This window comes from Drosophila subpulchrella, chromosome 3R, assembly GCF_014743375.2.
Source record: "Drosophila subpulchrella strain 33 F10 #4 breed RU33 chromosome 3R, RU_Dsub_v1.1 Primary Assembly, whole genome shotgun sequence".
Taxonomy (NCBI): domain Eukaryota; kingdom Metazoa; phylum Arthropoda; class Insecta; order Diptera; family Drosophilidae; genus Drosophila; species Drosophila subpulchrella.
In genome coordinates this window covers 11,338,299-11,354,322 of record NC_050609.1, presented here as the reverse complement: position 1 = coordinate 11,354,322, position 16,024 = coordinate 11,338,299, and the positions used below count along the sequence as shown (strand labels likewise).

General features: G+C 44.3%; 5 protein-coding genes across 11 annotated transcripts in view; 3 read left to right on the top strand and 2 right to left on the bottom strand.

Annotated features, from left to right (window-relative positions):
- Positions 1–71: 71 nt before the first annotated feature.
- Positions 72–5,355, top strand: LOC119549972 (transcriptional regulator ATRX homolog). 2 transcript variants are annotated; one of them, XM_037858372.1, is made up of 4 exons: positions 72–228; positions 546–2,591; positions 2,898–3,779; positions 3,844–5,355. In XM_037858372.1, exons 2-4 carry the CDS (start codon positions 584–586, stop codon positions 4,932–4,934), a joined length of 3,981 nt encoding a protein of 1,326 aa, XP_037714300.1. In that variant the 5' UTR covers positions 72–228; positions 546–583; the 3' UTR covers positions 4,935–5,355. The 2 variants fall into 2 exon arrangements, with proteins under 2 accessions (XP_037714300.1, XP_037714308.1); XM_037858380.1 differs by lacking the exon at positions 72–228 and adding an exon at positions 269–367.
- Positions 4,964–6,249, bottom strand: LOC119549985 (mediator of RNA polymerase II transcription subunit 28). Its single transcript, XM_037858393.1, has one exon. The coding sequence runs from the start codon at positions 6,142–6,144 to the stop codon at positions 5,572–5,574; it is 573 nt and encodes a 190-aa protein (XP_037714321.1). The 5' UTR covers positions 6,145–6,249; the 3' UTR covers positions 4,964–5,571.
- A 471-nt stretch (positions 6,250–6,720) lies between these two features.
- LOC119562351 (neugrin) lies at positions 6,721–8,017 on the top strand. Its single transcript, XM_037875513.1, has one exon. The coding sequence runs from the start codon at positions 6,797–6,799 to the stop codon at positions 7,886–7,888; it is 1,092 nt and encodes a 363-aa protein (XP_037731441.1). The 5' UTR covers positions 6,721–6,796; the 3' UTR covers positions 7,889–8,017.
- On the bottom strand, positions 7,901–10,179 carry LOC119562339 (vacuolar protein sorting-associated protein 33B). The gene is made up of 4 exons (XM_037875507.1): positions 10,079–10,179; positions 9,923–10,023; positions 9,547–9,865; positions 7,901–9,483 (listed from the first exon to the last, which is right to left on the bottom strand). Exons 1-4 carry the CDS (start codon positions 10,133–10,135, stop codon positions 8,038–8,040), a joined length of 1,923 nt encoding a protein of 640 aa, XP_037731435.1. The 5' UTR covers positions 10,136–10,179; the 3' UTR covers positions 7,901–8,037.
- A 649-nt stretch (positions 10,180–10,828) lies between these two features.
- Positions 10,829–16,024, top strand: part of LOC119550036 (furin-like protease 1) — a 141,945-nt gene continuing 136,749 nt past the window's right edge. For all 6 annotated transcript variants that reach the window (XM_037858504.1, XM_037858521.1, XM_037858529.1 and 3 more), the window contains exon 1: positions 10,829–11,392. The gene's annotated coding sequence lies outside the window, so the exon portion shown is untranslated. The remainder of the gene's footprint in view (positions 11,393–16,024) is intronic.

Genomic DNA, 16,024 nt, shown 5'->3' with positions numbered 1-16,024 from the left:
ATATTTAATAATTTTATTTGATTTCGACCGCCTAGTCTCGATACTATCGCACGATAACTCCATCTACCGATAGCAAATCCGGCGGTGTGGCAACCCTGGAAATAGGTTTTAGTATACCCAAGTTGCAATTGCGGCGGCTTTACGCTGAAAATAACAATTAAAAGGTCGCGAAAAGCAGTTAAAATCGGGTGGCAGGATGCAATGAGGCGTCCCAGCATCCACTAGAAGGTGAAAACAGCACAGCACACTGATCCGGGAACCATTTAAACCGAGAAAAGAGGGGTTTTCGGATAAATAATAGATGTACAAGTAGTGCCGACGCCACACAAAAAAAAAAAGAGAGACAGACGCAGATTGCAAAAAAAAGGTGAAGAGCGCGGAAAGAGGAAGAGCGATAGAGGGAAAGAAGAAGAAGCGAAGCGTAGAACGCGCGGCAAATGCTGACAATAAAAAAATATTAGGGAAAAACATAACTTTTTTTTTAGTTGTGCTTAGACAAAAAAGACAATAAAACCTGTAACGCAAACAAATCGCATTTCTTGCAGATCTTTAACGTGCTGGGCGGACAATCAGCCGGTTACCTATGGGAAAGAAAAACCCCAACGCCCGTCACACAGATGCCGCAACACCTTTGACCACAGACGACTCCAACTGCTCCCCCGTATCTGCATCTGCATCTGCATCTGAATCGGAATCGACAACAAAATCGAAATCGAAATCGAAGCCTTCGAGATCCAAGCAATCCAAATCCAGATCAGTGAGAAATGTCAGGGCAGCCAAAAATGTCAGCATTAGCAGTCTATCCAGTGATTCCGATTCCGATCAGGCAGTAGCCAACAGTTCGGTCAACGAGGAGGAGGAGGAGCAGCCAGCCGTCTGCAAGATACGCATTGTGCCGCTAGAGAAGCTGCTGGCCAGTCCCAAAACCAAGGAGAAGCCCCCCCGCAGGAGTAGTCTGAAGAAGATTACTTTGATCGAGAGCTCGAGCGACAGCGAGGAGCTTCTGAAACCCTTGCCAGTGCGTAAAAGGAGCGCTGCTATCATAGAACTGAGCGACAGCGAAGAGGAGGAGGTCGAAGCGGAACCTGTACTAGTGGCCAATCCTCTGCGCAAAAAGGAGGACAAGGATAGCCAGCAAAAGAAATCCGAAGAAGCCACCAATAAACAGCCGGAGCAGGCCAGCACATCCAGCGGGGCAGTCAAAGAAGCCACCAATAAACAGCCAGAGCAGGCCAGCACATCCAGCGGGGCAGTCAAAGAAGCCACTAAGAACGGCAATCGCGCACATCGGGGATCTCTGACCAGCGAGAGATCTTCGAAAGCCAGCTCACCAAGAGCCGAATCACCCTTGAGGCCTAAACGCTGTGTGGTGCGCTTGAAGCGTGTCAGCCTGCCCAAGCCAAAGCCCGCCCAGAAGCCCAGGAAAATGAGCACCGACTCGGAAGAGGCGGCCACCACCTCCAAGAAGAGCAGGCAGAGGCGCTCCAAAAGCGAAAGTGAGGCCGACTCGGACTACGAAGCTCGAGCAGCGGAGGAGGAAGAGGAGGACAGAAAGTCCTCTGAGGATGAGGAGGAGGAGGAGGAGGAGGCCAATAGCAGCGACAGCGAGGTGATACCGCAGCGCAAGCGGCGTCGGAAGAAGAGCGAATCCGAGAAGGGCTCCTCCGACTTTGAGCCGGATGAGAAGCAGAAGAAGAAGGGTCGCAAGCGCATCAAGAAGAACTCCAGCGGCGAGAGCGATGACGATGATGACAAGCAGAAGAATAAGCGCAAGCACATACGCAAGATCATCAAGACCAAGGACTTGGATCTGACAACCAAGGAGGCGGCCAAAGAGGAGGATGACCGAAGGAAGCGCATCGAGGACCGCCAGAAGCTGTACAACCGCATATTTGTCAAGTCTGAAAGCGTGGAGATCGACGAACTGGTACTAGACTTCGACGCGGATTCCAAGAAGGCCCTGCTACAGGTGGACAAGGGGCTGCTGAAGAAGCTGAAGCCGCATCAGGTGGCGGGCGTGAAGTTCATGTGGGATGCCTGCTTCGAGACGCTCCAGGAGAGCCAGGAGAAGCCTGGCTCTGGCTGCATTCTTGCCCACTGTATGGGTCTTGGCAAGACCCTGCAGGTGGTCACCCTGTCGCACACGCTGCTGGTGAACACACGACGCACCGGTGTGGATCGCGTCCTGGTCATTTCGCCTCTGAGCACGGTGAACAATTGGGCGCGGGAGTTCAACAGCTGGATGAAATTCGCCAACCGCAACGACATCGAGGTGTACGACATCTCGCGCTACAAGGACAAGCCCACGCGCATCTTCAAGCTCAACGAATGGTTTAAGGAGGGCGGCGTCTGCATCCTCGGCTACGACATGTACCGCATTCTGGCCAATGAGAAGGCCAAGGGTCTGCGCAAAAAGCAGCGCGAGCAGCTCATGGAGGCCCTGGTCGATCCCGGTCCGGATCTGGTCGTCTGCGACGAGGGACATCTGCTCAAGAACGAGAAGACCTCCATCAGCAAGGCGGTCACCAGGATGCGCACCAAGCGTCGGATTGTCCTCACCGGCACCCCGCTTCAAAATAATCTCAGAGAATGTAGGTTTCGTGATTTATTCTTAATAACAAGCAATCGAGTGTTGTTAGGGTCCCTTTGGTGCTTTAAAGAAATTACTTGTATGGCTCCCCAAAGACTTCGAACCAAAATATCCGAATTATTATCAAGAGCCGTGCTTGTTAAAGTCGTGCGAACACTTGCAGTGCGATAATAAAAATGGACATTATTTCCTCTTAAAAAGTGAAATAACGCCCGTTGGTGCTATTTCACCGGACATTATTTCATGCATCCACTAACCAAGCATACTTATAAACCCAATTAATTTAAAATTCTTAATCTTTCCCTAGATTACTGCATGATTCAGTTTGTTAAGCCGAATCTGCTGGGCACATACAAGGAGTACATGAACCGCTTCGTCAACCCGATCACCAATGGCCAGTACACGGACTCCACAGACCGGGATCTTCGTCTGATGAAGCACCGCTCGCACATTCTGCACAAGCTGCTCGAGGGCTGCATCCAACGGCGGGATTACTCCGTCCTGGCGCCTTATTTGCCTCCGAAGCACGAGTACGTGGTTTACACAACGCTGTCGGAGTTGCAGCAGAAGCTCTATGGCTACTACATGACCACGCACCGGGAACAAAGCGGCTCCGATGTAGTCGGCAAGGGGGCGCGACTGTTCCAGGACTTTCAGGATCTGCGGCGCATCTGGACGCATCCGATGAACCTGCGGGTGAATAGTGACAACGTGATTGCCAAACGGCTGCTCAGCAACGACGACTCGGATATCGATGGCTTCATTTGCGACGAGACCGACGAGGAGGACGCTGCCTCCAATTCCTCGGACAGCTGCGATTCTTTCAAGTCGGACGCCAGTATGTCGGGACTGGCAGCCAGTTCGGGAAAGGCGAAAAAGCGCAAAACTCGTAATGGCAACGCCGGTGGTGCCGATAGCGATTCCGATCTGGAGCTGCTCAGCGGATTACCCGCAGGAGCCAGTGCCCAGAAGGACGACCCATCGGAGTGGTGGAAGCCTTTCGTCGAGGAGCGAGAGCTGAACAACGTACACCATTCCCCAAAACTGCTCATCCTCTTGCGGCTGCTGCAGGAGTGCGAGGCAATTGGTGACAAGCTGCTCGTCTTCTCACAGTCCTTGCAGTCCCTGGACGTCATCGAGCACTTTCTGTCGCTGGTGGACAGCAATACCAAGAACTACGAGTTCGAAGGTGGGTTCATACACTAAACTCCATTTATAATTTTATATTATATATGTAATATTTTGCCCCCCAGGTGATGTGGGCGACTTCAAAGGCTGCTGGACGAACGGAAAGGATTACTTCCGACTGGACGGCAGCTGCAGCGTGGAGCAACGCGAGGCCATGTGCAAGCAGTTCAACAACGTGACCAACTTGCGCGCCCGCCTGTTTCTCATCTCCACTAGAGCCGGCGGCCTGGGCATCAATCTGGTGGCCGCCAATCGTGTGGTCATTTTCGATGTCTCCTGGAATCCCTCGCACGACACGCAGAGCATCTTCCGTGTCTATCGCTTTGGGCAGATTAAGCCGTGCTACATCTACCGTCTGATTGCAATGGGCACCATGGAGCAGAAGGTCTATGAACGCCAAGTGGCCAAACAGGCTACGGCCAAGCGTGTGATTGATGAACAGCAGATTTCGCGGCACTACAACCAGACGGACCTTATGGAGCTGTACTCCTATGAGCTGCAGCCCAGCACCGTACGCGAAATGCCCATCCTGCCCAAGGATCGGTTGTTTGCCGAGATACTCACCGAGCACGACAAACTGATTTTCAAGTATCACGAGCACGATTCGCTGCTGGAACAGGAGGAGCACGAGAATCTGTCGGAGGAGGAGCGTAAGTCGGCTTGGGCCGAGTACGAGGCGGAGAAGACTCGAACGGTTCAGGCGTCGCAGTACATGAGCTACGATAGGAATGCCTTTGGCAACCAGGTGATGGGACAGTTTGGCAATGCCTCCGGCAGCGTGACCTCCAACAAGATATTCGGCTTCCGTTCGGACATTCTGCTGCAGCTGCTCAACATGAAGATATCGAAGGACCATCCCGAGCTGAACCAAAACCAGGTCATTCAGCTGGTGCCCACCTATCTGCAACAGCTGTACAATGAGATGAACAACGGCGATCCGACCATGTACAAGGATCTACTCAGCCTGCACTCAAATATTGTCCATCCCAGCGGGATGTACATGAATCCCCTGCTCTACGCCAATCAGCATCCCAATGCGGCTGGCTACAATCAGGGCACCGGCGGTCCGCCGGGGCCGGCTGGATCGGTGCCCCCCGGTCCACATGGCACACCTGCTCCGGGCTTCGAGCCGGACAAGGTATACGAGATCGATTAAGATACACCCGAATCGCGAAACCAACGGAATATGGTTGCACTCTTTAATTTAATCGTAGGTAATTCGTCGACCTTGTCGGCATTTCCTTTGGACTAAAGTTACAAATGTGGTTTATCCTATCTTATTACCATTACCGATTACCTATTACCCATAACCGAGCGCATAAGATTATACTTTCTATCAACTCATCTAAGTTCAAAACTGTCCTAATTCATGTGTAGACTTACATTAGATACAAGTAAAAAAACAAAAATACAGCGTATGATTTAAACACATAACATACAGAATATAGACCATGGCTATATACATACATAAATACATAGTGCGGATCCGGCTAGGAGAAGCAGGAAATTATTTAACACGCGACAAGATAACAAAAATAAATGGCACAGATATTAAAATAAATGCGTAACAAAATTTTCTCCTCAACTTGAATGTTTTAAGGATGTGGGCGGGATATAGCTACAAGTCCTCCAAAAAAGGATACCGCTTAGGAGGTACTTTAAAGAAAGATTTGGAATGATCCTGGTTAAAATAAATCCAGGATATATAATCAGTTTATTTAACTAGACGAGATACAAGTAGACTAAGCCGGGTCTATACAAAATTACAAGCTAAAACGAAGGGAGCGCCGTGCTTATTTCGGGGGCATCTGCCTGCCCATCATGCGGAGCTGCTGCATCTGCTGGGCCTGCAGCATGTGCTGTGGACTTGGCTGCATGGGTCCGCCTGGTTGCATTGCTCCCGGCGGCATTCCGGGCATCATTCCTGGTCGTGGTGGTGCTCCGCCCATGGGTGGCATTCCGCCGCCGGGACCCTGCAGCATCCCGGCTCCGATGGGCGGGGTGGGGCGACTGTGTACGCCCTGCTGGATGTCCGACAGACAGGCCTTCCACTCCTCGAGGCGATTGTAGTGCTTCTGGAGCAGGCCCTCTTTGCGCTGGATTTCGATGCTCAGGTCCTGGTTCTCGTCCTTGATCAGCATGTAGGGCTTCAGCGTGGAGACGAGGAAGCGCTTCTGCAGGAAGAAGGCCTCCATCTGACGGGCCACGTCTATGAAGCGATTGGTGGTCTTCTGCACCTCCAGCTCGATCTCCTCCTTGTTGGTCCCGGAATTGGGCTCCTGCTTGGTCAGCGACAGCAGGCACGACTGGAAGGCCTCCTCGAACTCGTCCATCAGGTTCCCGCCACCGGGCTCGTTGCTGGCCATGACTTCGTGCGATCGACAGACGGTTAAACAATTGAATATAAACAATTTAGCCGGCTCAGCGGAAGGGAACAACAAAAAGCAACAGAATTGCAGCAGGGTTGCCACTTTTTGTCAAGTGCGGTAGGGATGGCAGTTGCTCAACGATAGCTTAAAAAAATCGATTTTTGAAATCGAATATAAAAACTTAAGTATTCGATTTTTAGCGATTTGGAGATATATCATTTTCTTCGAAATCTATATACTTAGGTATTAACTTCCAAGTTTTTTATATGCTCTAAATTTTCAAATTTAAAAGAAATTTATTCATATAAGTAACAATTTTAATTTATAACCATTGTCAAGATTTTTGTTATGTCAATAAATAGTTTTAAGAAGTTTTTAAGGGTCAGCATAAAGTAAATACTTAAAAATGTGCGAGTATTATTAATAATAATTGTAATAGTTGTAATTAAGTATTCTATGAGAGCTAATGTATTAAATACATTTTTAATTAAACAATTCTGTGCATGTTTGTATAGGGTATTCCTGCTAGGACGTATATCGATAACAGATAACACATCAGCTGTTTCATTTCTTTTAGCATGTGCGCCTGTTTATGTAAACAAAAGCAGTTTCTGAACCAAATGACCAAATATTATCCAAATCCAACGAGATGACCGCCCGAATGATCCAACGCAGTCTGCACACGGCTGGCTTCTGTCTTCTGGCCAGAGTTCCTCGTCGCGCCAATCCTGGACTGGGCTACCAACTGCAGCAGCTGCAGGAGCACCCGGCGAGGCCCAGCGAAGCTAGCGAGGATTACGCCGATCTGGAGTCGGATTTCATGGGCGTGCAAAAGACCCACAGGCAGTACGAGAAGGAGCAACAGCAGCAGCGTGATCGCATTCGTCAGTTTATGATCAAACACAAGTATTTCCGGGATGCCAAGTTGCCCAACCTCTTGCTCCATGCGGAAAAGGAGCAGATGCGACTGCTCCACGAGCGGGATCCCGAGGAGTGGAGTGTGGAACGACTGGCGGAGAGTTTTCCCGCCACTCCGGAGATAGTCCAAAAAGTTCTGAGGGCCAAGTGGCGACCGAGGAGTGTGCAAAGGATCCGTTCCCATGATGAGACCGTCATCCAGAATTGGCAGCTCTTGAGGTCGGGAAAAGGTGATTTCAATCTACCTCCTGCTCTGCTGCAGCATCTCCAGAAATTCGCCGAGCGAAGGCGGCAGGATTTGCGGGAACTGAAGACCCAGGATTGGCCCACGAAACCACAACTGCCCACTCCCCAGGGAAACGAGTTCCGAAAGCTACTGGGCAGCAGCAATCCAACTCCAGAGGAGCTGCCCCCACCACAAATCTCCTCCGGCTATGAAGCTCCACCCTCAGCCGCCGAAGATGAGACCTATTTGCTGGATAAAATCCGCAACAAAAAGAAAATGCGCCTGCAGGACCTTAAAGACTTGAAGCTAGTGGAGTCTGTTCCTAAAGTTCCAGAAGAACTAAAGCGTCCCATTGAGAATCCCAGTGGCACTGGCTTCCTGCCCAGCTTCGTACCCAAGTTTGCAAGCAGCGAGATTGTGATCAGTGCAGCGGATCAGCGAAAGTATGAGATAACCCAGGTGAAAACCAGGATTGTTATCCCTCGGAAACTGCATCGCCAGGGAGCCACTTACCGCGTGGACGATGCCTACTACGATGATGATGGGGAACTGCTCTACCGAGTGCCTGGAATGACCGGATCCGGGAAGCGTCAATAGCCGCCATAATGCTTTAGTTTAAAAATATTTATTCGGAAAAGAGCATTATTAAGTAATAGAATTCGAAAAATGTTCAATCACAAGCGTTCTTCAGCACTATATAAAAATATATAAATCACTTGATACACAGATTCCTGGTTAGTTCATGGTCAGTGGTTAAAGGCGGTGGCGATCAAATCGCTGCCCGCCATTAGAGAGTCAGATGCCACGGTTATTTGGGCGCCAGTCAGCTTGGCCACAAAATCACAGGCGGCCACTTCTGCATAGCTGGCTCCTCCCACGACGAAAACAAATAGATTCCTCAGGCGCAATGGAAACACATCCTGTTCTGCACCTCCGTTCACCTTCAGTTGGTTGGCATAAGCCTTGGGCGTGGTTTTTCCCGTATTCAGATGCAGTTGCAAGCCCTCAATCATGCCCAGCTTTAAGGATAACTCCTCGGCACTATTGGTTTTCAACAAAATCGAACAGAGCTGCGCCACCAAAGGGATGTAGGTGCCATTAAACACAAAACTGGGGCAGGATTGCAGGCCTGCAGCTTGCGTCTTGGAGGCGGAACCACCATCCGGTCCATCTCCACTAGAGGTTAGGAGCTTCAGTCGATTGGCATTGGCCTGGAACTCTGTTTGTTGGAACTTGGGCAGCGGAAGATTGGACAGCAGCTTGGTCGGAGCCTTCTTCTCCGCAACAAGTGGTGGCAGCAGTCCCGCCTGCGACAACTGCTGGAATACACCCAACTCCTGATGGCCAAACAGATTGCAGTAGTTCCTCGCGAAGATCTGCAGCTCCTCGGGCGCCACGCCAACACAATGATGCAAAAGGCACAGCATTCGTAGGGTATTAAATCTCTGACCATCGGTGGTCATAAGCTCATCGATCTCGCTTAGCAATCGTTTCCTCGACACATTGTTCAAAATGTCCTCCTCCAGAGTTTGCAGCCTCCTAAAGTTACCCATCATTTGGATCACAATCTCGCTGGCATTTAGATGCCTAAGGACTTTGCTTTTCAGCTCGGTGAGTTTGGGCAGCTTTCTGGCCACATAGTCGTGCATCTCCTCCAGCTGCATGTCGTTGAGCTTCTGGAGTTCCAAGCCCAAGGCCTTTACTTGTGCGTGAATCAAACTGCTGACCTGGGCAAACCGCTTGTAGCGATTATCGCCGTAGATTTCATCTGAGGGGGAGTTTAGGCGAATGGAGCAGGGTTTGCTGGCTGGGTTTGGTCCTCCCTTGGCTTTTTTTCCCTGCAGCAGCTCCACACGCTGGCTGCTAATCTTGTTCTTTGTGTTATCCACCAGAATCTCACCGCAACGCTGTTCAAAAACTTCCAAGAGTAGACCCGCATAAATGGCCGGCGTGAGCAGGCTGGCGGGATAATCCTTATCCCGGTCAATGATAAGCCAACCGCCGTAATCCGGGGGAGTCGTGGATTCCGGCAGCTTGCCAAGAGCCTTCAGCATCTGTAATAATTGGGACGAGTGGGTGCCAAAGCTGAGGATCACAGCGGGTTGTCCGCATATCATCTGAAGCAATCGCAGACTTTGGGCCACTGAGGGCAAGGGAGATGTGTTTCCCTGGAGGTAGAGGCATTCATAGAGCTGTAAGTTGAGGTAATAAAATATGAAATCATTTCTTGGACTAAGATATATAAGCCCACTCACATTGGGTAGCTCCAAGCTAAGGACTCCCTGATCAAAGTAGATGAAATCCCAGTTAAAGTGATGAAGTTCCACCAAGCCATAGAGACCTGCTTGCTCCAGGAGAGTTTGAAAATAGGAATAGCAACTGGGCACACAGACTATGTGGTACATCTTCAAGGATATGTCCGGCATCACCTCCAAGGCCACGGGTTGCAGTTGCTTAAGCAATGTCTGAAAGGTTCCCAAAACACTGCGGATCATATAGATGTGCACCTGATCCGCAGATCTGGGTAAAGACTGCACCGCATCATGTTTGTAGATTCTCTGAATGCCCTTCAGCCTATGAGGGATTATATATAAGTCGTATGTTTCGGTAAAACAATGTTATATTCCTCACTTTAACCAGGAGGCAGTGACAACATGTTCCAGTGGCTTTATCAAGTCTGGCTCCAAAATTAACTCCTTTTTTCCAGGTATGGAACATAGTATAGAGCAAAGCTGCAGGGGGTTTAACTTTATATGTTTTATTTGTATAGTTTTCAATGGTTTTTACCTTTTCCTGGGCCACCAACTGGAATCCCTGAAGCTTTTTGTCCAGCGTCAAATCCATTCTTTGCCGAACAACAGAAACAGCTGATTTAGCAAGGTGCAAGAATATAAGGTGGCGCAATAAACACAATGGGCAATTTTTAACAATGGGTTTTTTTTTCACTGTTTTCTAATATGTATAAAAAGGTTTTTTAAAAAAATGTTTAACAATAGAGCTTAAAATGAAAATAACCATTTAAATACTTAAGTTATACCATATGAAATCGCTGACGTCACAATTTATAGACTCGCTCTCTTTTCTCGCACAATGGGATAACTTCATGATTATTTATAAAAAGTAACAATAATATTCAACATTTGGCTTGACATGGGAGATAATTTCAATAAATGAACTATTTTTTATTTCTTTTTAAGAGATTTCTTTAACGAAAGAGTTGTTATTATAGGCTTGATTATTCACTCTGAAAACTTTTAAATTATTATCTTAATTCTCTATACCAGATTTTAGTGTTCATTTTTTATTGATCTTGGTTGATTAGGGCCTTTTTTCCGTTCGCATAATACATTAAAAATAGGTTTTAAGCACCACATTTAAGTTAAAACCACTGTGCGCAGGATGGTCGGTTACGAACTATCGTATCGGTTCGCTACTCGCTCCCATCTCTAGATGGGTATTTCGTCTCTCTGCAGCAGAGAGGCGAGAGATTGTCGGGTATTTAAGCGTCGTTTCGTCTGTTATGGTCCACAGTTTCGTTCCAAAATTCCGAAGAGATTGTCGTGGGAGGTTGTTGCGCGCGCCCCGTTCGCATTTATGTGTTTTTATCGTGATTCTGTCAACCGAAATCATATGTTTTTAGCCAGGAGAGAGACGGCAGAAAAACGGGCGCAGTTCTGCGGTGGAGAATCGAAAACTAACCAGCGCACAGCACACACCACAGTGATTAAATTTTGAAATTATTGCGAATTGAGTGTGAATCAAAATATGGTTGGCCATTCGAAAACCGTGAAATAAAAACGTGAACAAAACCAGAAAATTGTTATCGCTCTCTGTCTCTTTCGCCCTATCGCATCTCTTTCTCTCTCTCTGCGATTTGCTCTCCGTGTGTTTATGTCTCAGCTGTCCGAGTGTGTGTGCGGCCAGTGTGTGTGTGTGTGAACGAGCGTGCAAGTGTTTGTGATTTTATGTTGTTGTTTTGCTTGCTTTCGCGTGAAATTCAACAAGAACAACAACAACAACAAAGGCAACGTCCAACAACAAATTTAATTTGAGATTTTCCATTAAATCTAAAGTTACAGGCGCCTAATTTCCATTTGCCAGGTGAGCTAGACTTGACTTTGCTTATAAATAAATTGAAATTGGCGAATGTGGGTGAAATTTGTGCGAAAATAGGTGGGAAATAACTCAAATAGTTGTTCAAACGACAAAAATAAACGAGCGGTCTTTTTTTTTTTTGATATTGCAGCTTGTTGCATGTTCTTGACTTCCCTTTTGTGCCAGAGATTCGTCTCTTTCTCTCTCTCTCTCTCTCTGTTGCAGTTTTATATATTCGCCTTTGTCAATCATTTATCAGTTGTTTTAATGTTTTCTGTTTTTTTATGCCTAACATTATTTTCTTATAGTCTATCTATGTGTCGTCTTCTTCGCGTTTTCCTTGCTTTCCGTTTGTTTGTGATACCGGTTTTAGCAGCTGTCTCGCTCTGGCGCGTTGCACAGGTTGCCGTTTAGTTTACTTTTAGATTTTCTATTCTTTGCGCTCCTGTGCGTTTTAATCGCATCTTCTTCTTCGCGCTCATCTTCCTAATGCCTGCTTGTTGTTTTTGCTGTTGTTGCCCCTCCCAATTATGCTTTATTTGTTTGTGTTTCCCTCTCCCCCATTAAAACTTAATTTTTGCCGTCTACTTATAATTTATTGTGTTTTTTGCGACCTATCCATTTGCTATATCATTTAAAAGTCTAATTTTTCGAAAGGCTGTTCAACTTTTGTTAATTACCTTCGTTGAGACTTAAAAAGATTTTTTTAAAAGTAATTTTGCTATTCCTTAAACACGTTTTCAATCAAGATTATTTCTTATTAGATGAGTCATCCTAGAATGCTCTATACGAAGTGTAGTTTTATCTGAAAATGTATTATAAAGTATTAGTACTTTTCCTCTGATTTTATGAGTTCTCCAAAATGTATTCTGAATGTGCGAGAAAGTGAAAAAAAATGAATCACAAAGTAGCAGTGAGAAATTTATGAGTATGAATGTAGCTTCCGTTTGTACTTAACAGAACTAATAAAATTCAACGCGATTTGTATAGATTTACTGTATAGATTCTGAAAATCTTGAACAAATATTACCATCAATAAACAATGCTGTATAAAATTGTAGTGTTCTGAAATGAATCAAGTCTTTTTATTGTTATTCTTTTTTAAAATCAAAACAAATTTTTATTGTTCTACATTTTTTAATAACAACGTGCAGCTAATTTCGCAGTTTATCATATGTTTTATTTAACCGTGGTAATTTATTGTTTAGATTAGAGTGTCTAAATGGGACAATAAATCATAAAAGTTAGTAAAACACATTTTTTAAATGCAGAAATTATATTTTTTTATTTGTTAAGCCCCGATTACAGTGTTTAATGGTTGGTTACGATTGCTTATCGCCCGTTCTGTACTAAAACTAAAAAATGTAAGGGGGAAATCTTGAGAAATGGGAAATACCGCTGAGTTTATCGAGGCCGTCGGCGTTTCTCAAGTCGATTTCTCATCCAAAATGCGCTTCGCCCGTTCAATAAAAACATTAATAACCAGCAAAGCAAATCGAAATAATTCATTTGCATTTAGGTAAATAAACAAAACCACCGCCCGAAGGTGATTCCAATCACACCTTCATAAATTCTCTTGCAAAAGTTCACCACTAATTAAAACGAGAAACAAATTACACATCAAGAGGGGCAAAAAGAAGCTTCAGGAGAGACAGGAATTTGTGTAAACAGAATTTATTTTGGAAAAGAAAGCAATAAGCATTTTTGCAACGTGCTCTTGCCTTTCTCCCCAAAAATCTCTCCCCGAAAACAATCTCGTTTTTGTTCATTGTGTGGAGGCGTGTGAATTTTCGTCGGTTTGATGTCTGTTTTTGCTCTGCTCATTTCAACGCACACACATCAAACCCAATTAGTATTGTTCTTCTGTTAGCATATGGCAAATATTTCCATTTGTCTGTTTGTATACATATAAATTGCCTTGTATTAGCTTCGGTTCTGACTTTTTTTCGATCTTATGTTTGGAGTAAGACTTTGGGTAATTTGTTTAGATATGTATTCTTTCCCATACTTCGCAATTCTATTTTTGGACAAGTTTTCAGTACATTTACGTTTCTCATACGGGCACACGTGTTGAAGATTGCAATTTTGTATTTATATTCATGTTCTTTGTAGGGGGAATTACGTTTTATAAAAACGTCAACAATGCGTATTAGGAGTTATTTTAAATAATATAAAGTCTTAAAAATCTCAAAGTTAAAAACGAACTTTTTAAAATACTTTAATAGTTATTATGATGTTTTCTATTTAAGGTATTACAATTTTGAATTTAAAAATAGCTTTGTTCACTCTTAAGATTTAGTAATTGATAAGTAATCACTAGTGATCTTAAATTTTATATTAAAGCAATAAGGAAGCATTAAACATATTTTTTGTAATACATTTTGATTACATTAATTTATTTTTAGTTCAAAATAATGACAAATAAGAAAGCCAGGGCTTTATTTTTAGCAAACTCATCAAAAAAACGCAAACAATCGCGTCATGTCGCACTCATGCGTTTCTTCCCATTAGGGTGACTCACGCGAAGACAAGACAACTAACAAAGAATGGAAGAATTGCGCCGCTGTTCTTTCTTCAGCATTCTTCGCTCTTCAGTTTTCATAATTTTTGTTCAAGGCGGGAGCACTGAGCCATGTTTTGTTTTTCCTTTGCCGCAGAAGAATGGCGAAAGTGAACCCTCCTTGGGTTGGGACATGGGATATAGAATCTGGGATAGATGGATGGATGACTGGGGCTCACCGACTGACGTAGAAAAAGTGTGTTTGCGGGTGTGTTTGCCTGCCTTGAGCAAAGTATTTTGGCGCGTGTCCAAGTAGAAACAAAGAAAAACAAAGAAAGGTGCGGCAAATATAGCGAATAAGTCAGCAAATGGTTACTTGCCACTATGTCCGTGTATCCGAGCATGACCAGGCCTACAAAATTAACTAAGAAAAGAGAAGGGGGACTTAACGCTCCAGATAAAGTAATTTACAATTCATTCTCTTGAAAATTTGTATTATTTCTGAATAGCAATCTTTGACAAAATTGTTTGGGAATTTAAATAAAGTTATATTTATAGTATTAAAAAATGATGGATTAATATAGGCATACATTGCTTGAAAAAATAAAATCCCCTGTTCTGCTAGGCCTATGTTATAATAAACTTGATTATTTTAATAGGAAATATCCAAATGAATTTCGCATTTATTTATAGAATAATGTAAATACAAACAGTCGATAGATAAACAACTTTGATCTTTGAGCATTTGCAAATTTTCGCCTTTAGTCAATTGGTCCGTTAAGAAATTGCTAATTTAATCGGAAATTCTGGGAAAAATTTATGCAAAACAGCTAGTCAGCCATTAGGTTAACTTGTTTCGACACGGCCAATTCATTTGGTCGACCCACCACACCCCACCGACCTTTTCACTCCGGAGGCTTTCCTAGGTTCGGGGTTTTTTCACATCTACGTATCAGCCGTAGCCTAGCCGGAAAATGATGGAAAATGAAGAAAAATCGGGTTTTTGTCTGGTCTGGCCGTGCCATCTCCAGTTTAGTTCCCTCGAATTTCTCACCTTTCTCAGCAATTTGAGCGCAAGGCAACGTGCCACGCATAGCTGAGAAGGCGGAAAAGCGTTTGACGCGACTTCGTCTCTGCATTTTCCCCAATTTCCCTCACTCCACCCCCACAACCGTCCTTTGTTTATCCGGTTCAGTTAAAAATTTCCCGCGATGTCGCCGGCCAAAAAAAGAAAATAAAGGAAAAACACAAAAACCAAACAGAAAACGGAACCAACTAGTTAGGTTAGCTCTCTTAGAAAGTGCCGACATAGAAGGCCAGTGTTGTCGACACTCGAGGTGAAAAAACGCTTCGTTTGCAAATAAACAAATATTTTAGAGTAAATATTTAGAGTAAGCAAACATTTATCACAGAATGTAAACTTATCTTGGAATTTTTAGAATTTGTTAACCATAGTCTAAGAAAAAACAACTTTTTATAAGTAATAAATTACTTACAAGTCAAATTAAAACAAAAACTAAAACTAATAATAAAATACATTTTTTTTCTAGATCATGTTCAGAAATACAACCGGTTTTATATCTTAATTAGTTACATAATATTTTGTTGATTAAATACCGGCACTATAAGTTGCATAAACTTATTCTGATAAAAATATAAAAATAAAAATAAACCCGATATGACAACACTATTTAAGACATTTCTTTTTTTTAAGAAGCGAATGCAAGAAACTAAAGCGAAGAAGACCAAAGACTAGATATAAGCAATTGAAACGAGCTGAACTCTTTATTTTGCACCTAGACTCAGCAGAAATTTCTTTTGTTTTTTGTTTAGCTAGTTCCGGGTGTAGATTCCCAACAAAAAAAAATAATAAATACAAAATGGCCAATCCAAATTCACCGGATATTGCAGATGTTTTGTTTTTTTTCGGTTCAATTAGGTTCATTTGGTTCATTTTGTTAAGACTGCATTTAAAGACTGCATTTTGGTCGATATCCTTAAAACAAGAGCTACAAATTTATCTCAAGCTGGTATTTTTTATAATCCAAAATGTTGTTCATGGATTACAAAGGATTTGTACCAAATCTCAAGTGCATTCTCTCGGGCTAAAAAAAAAATCCAAAAGCAATGAAAACCAT

Coding starts and splice junctions, on each gene's coding strand:
- LOC119562339 (XM_037875507.1), bottom strand. CDS start 10,135: ATGGATTTGACGCTGGACAAAAAGCTTCAGGGATTCCAGTTGGTGGCC. Junction 10,024..10,078: donor AGTTGGTGGCCCAGGAAAAG/GTAAAAACCATT, acceptor AACCCCCTGCAG/CTTTGCTCTATACTATGTTC. Junction 9,866..9,922: donor GTCACTGCCTCCTGGTTAAA/GTGAGGAATATA, acceptor AATCCCTCATAG/GCTGAAGGGCATTCAGAGAA.
- LOC119562351 (XM_037875513.1), top strand. CDS start 6,797: ATGACCGCCCGAATGATCCAACGCAGTCTGCACACGGCTGGCTTCTGT.
- LOC119549985 (XM_037858393.1), bottom strand. CDS start 6,144: ATGGCCAGCAACGAGCCCGGTGGCGGGAACCTGATGGACGAGTTCGAG.
- LOC119549972 (XM_037858372.1), top strand. CDS start 584: ATGGGAAAGAAAAACCCCAACGCCCGTCACACAGATGCCGCAACACCT. Junction 2,592..2,897: donor TCAAAATAATCTCAGAGAAT/GTAGGTTTCGTG, acceptor ATCTTTCCCTAG/ATTACTGCATGATTCAGTTT. Junction 3,780..3,843: donor CAAGAACTACGAGTTCGAAG/GTGGGTTCATAC, acceptor TTTGCCCCCCAG/GTGATGTGGGCGACTTCAAA.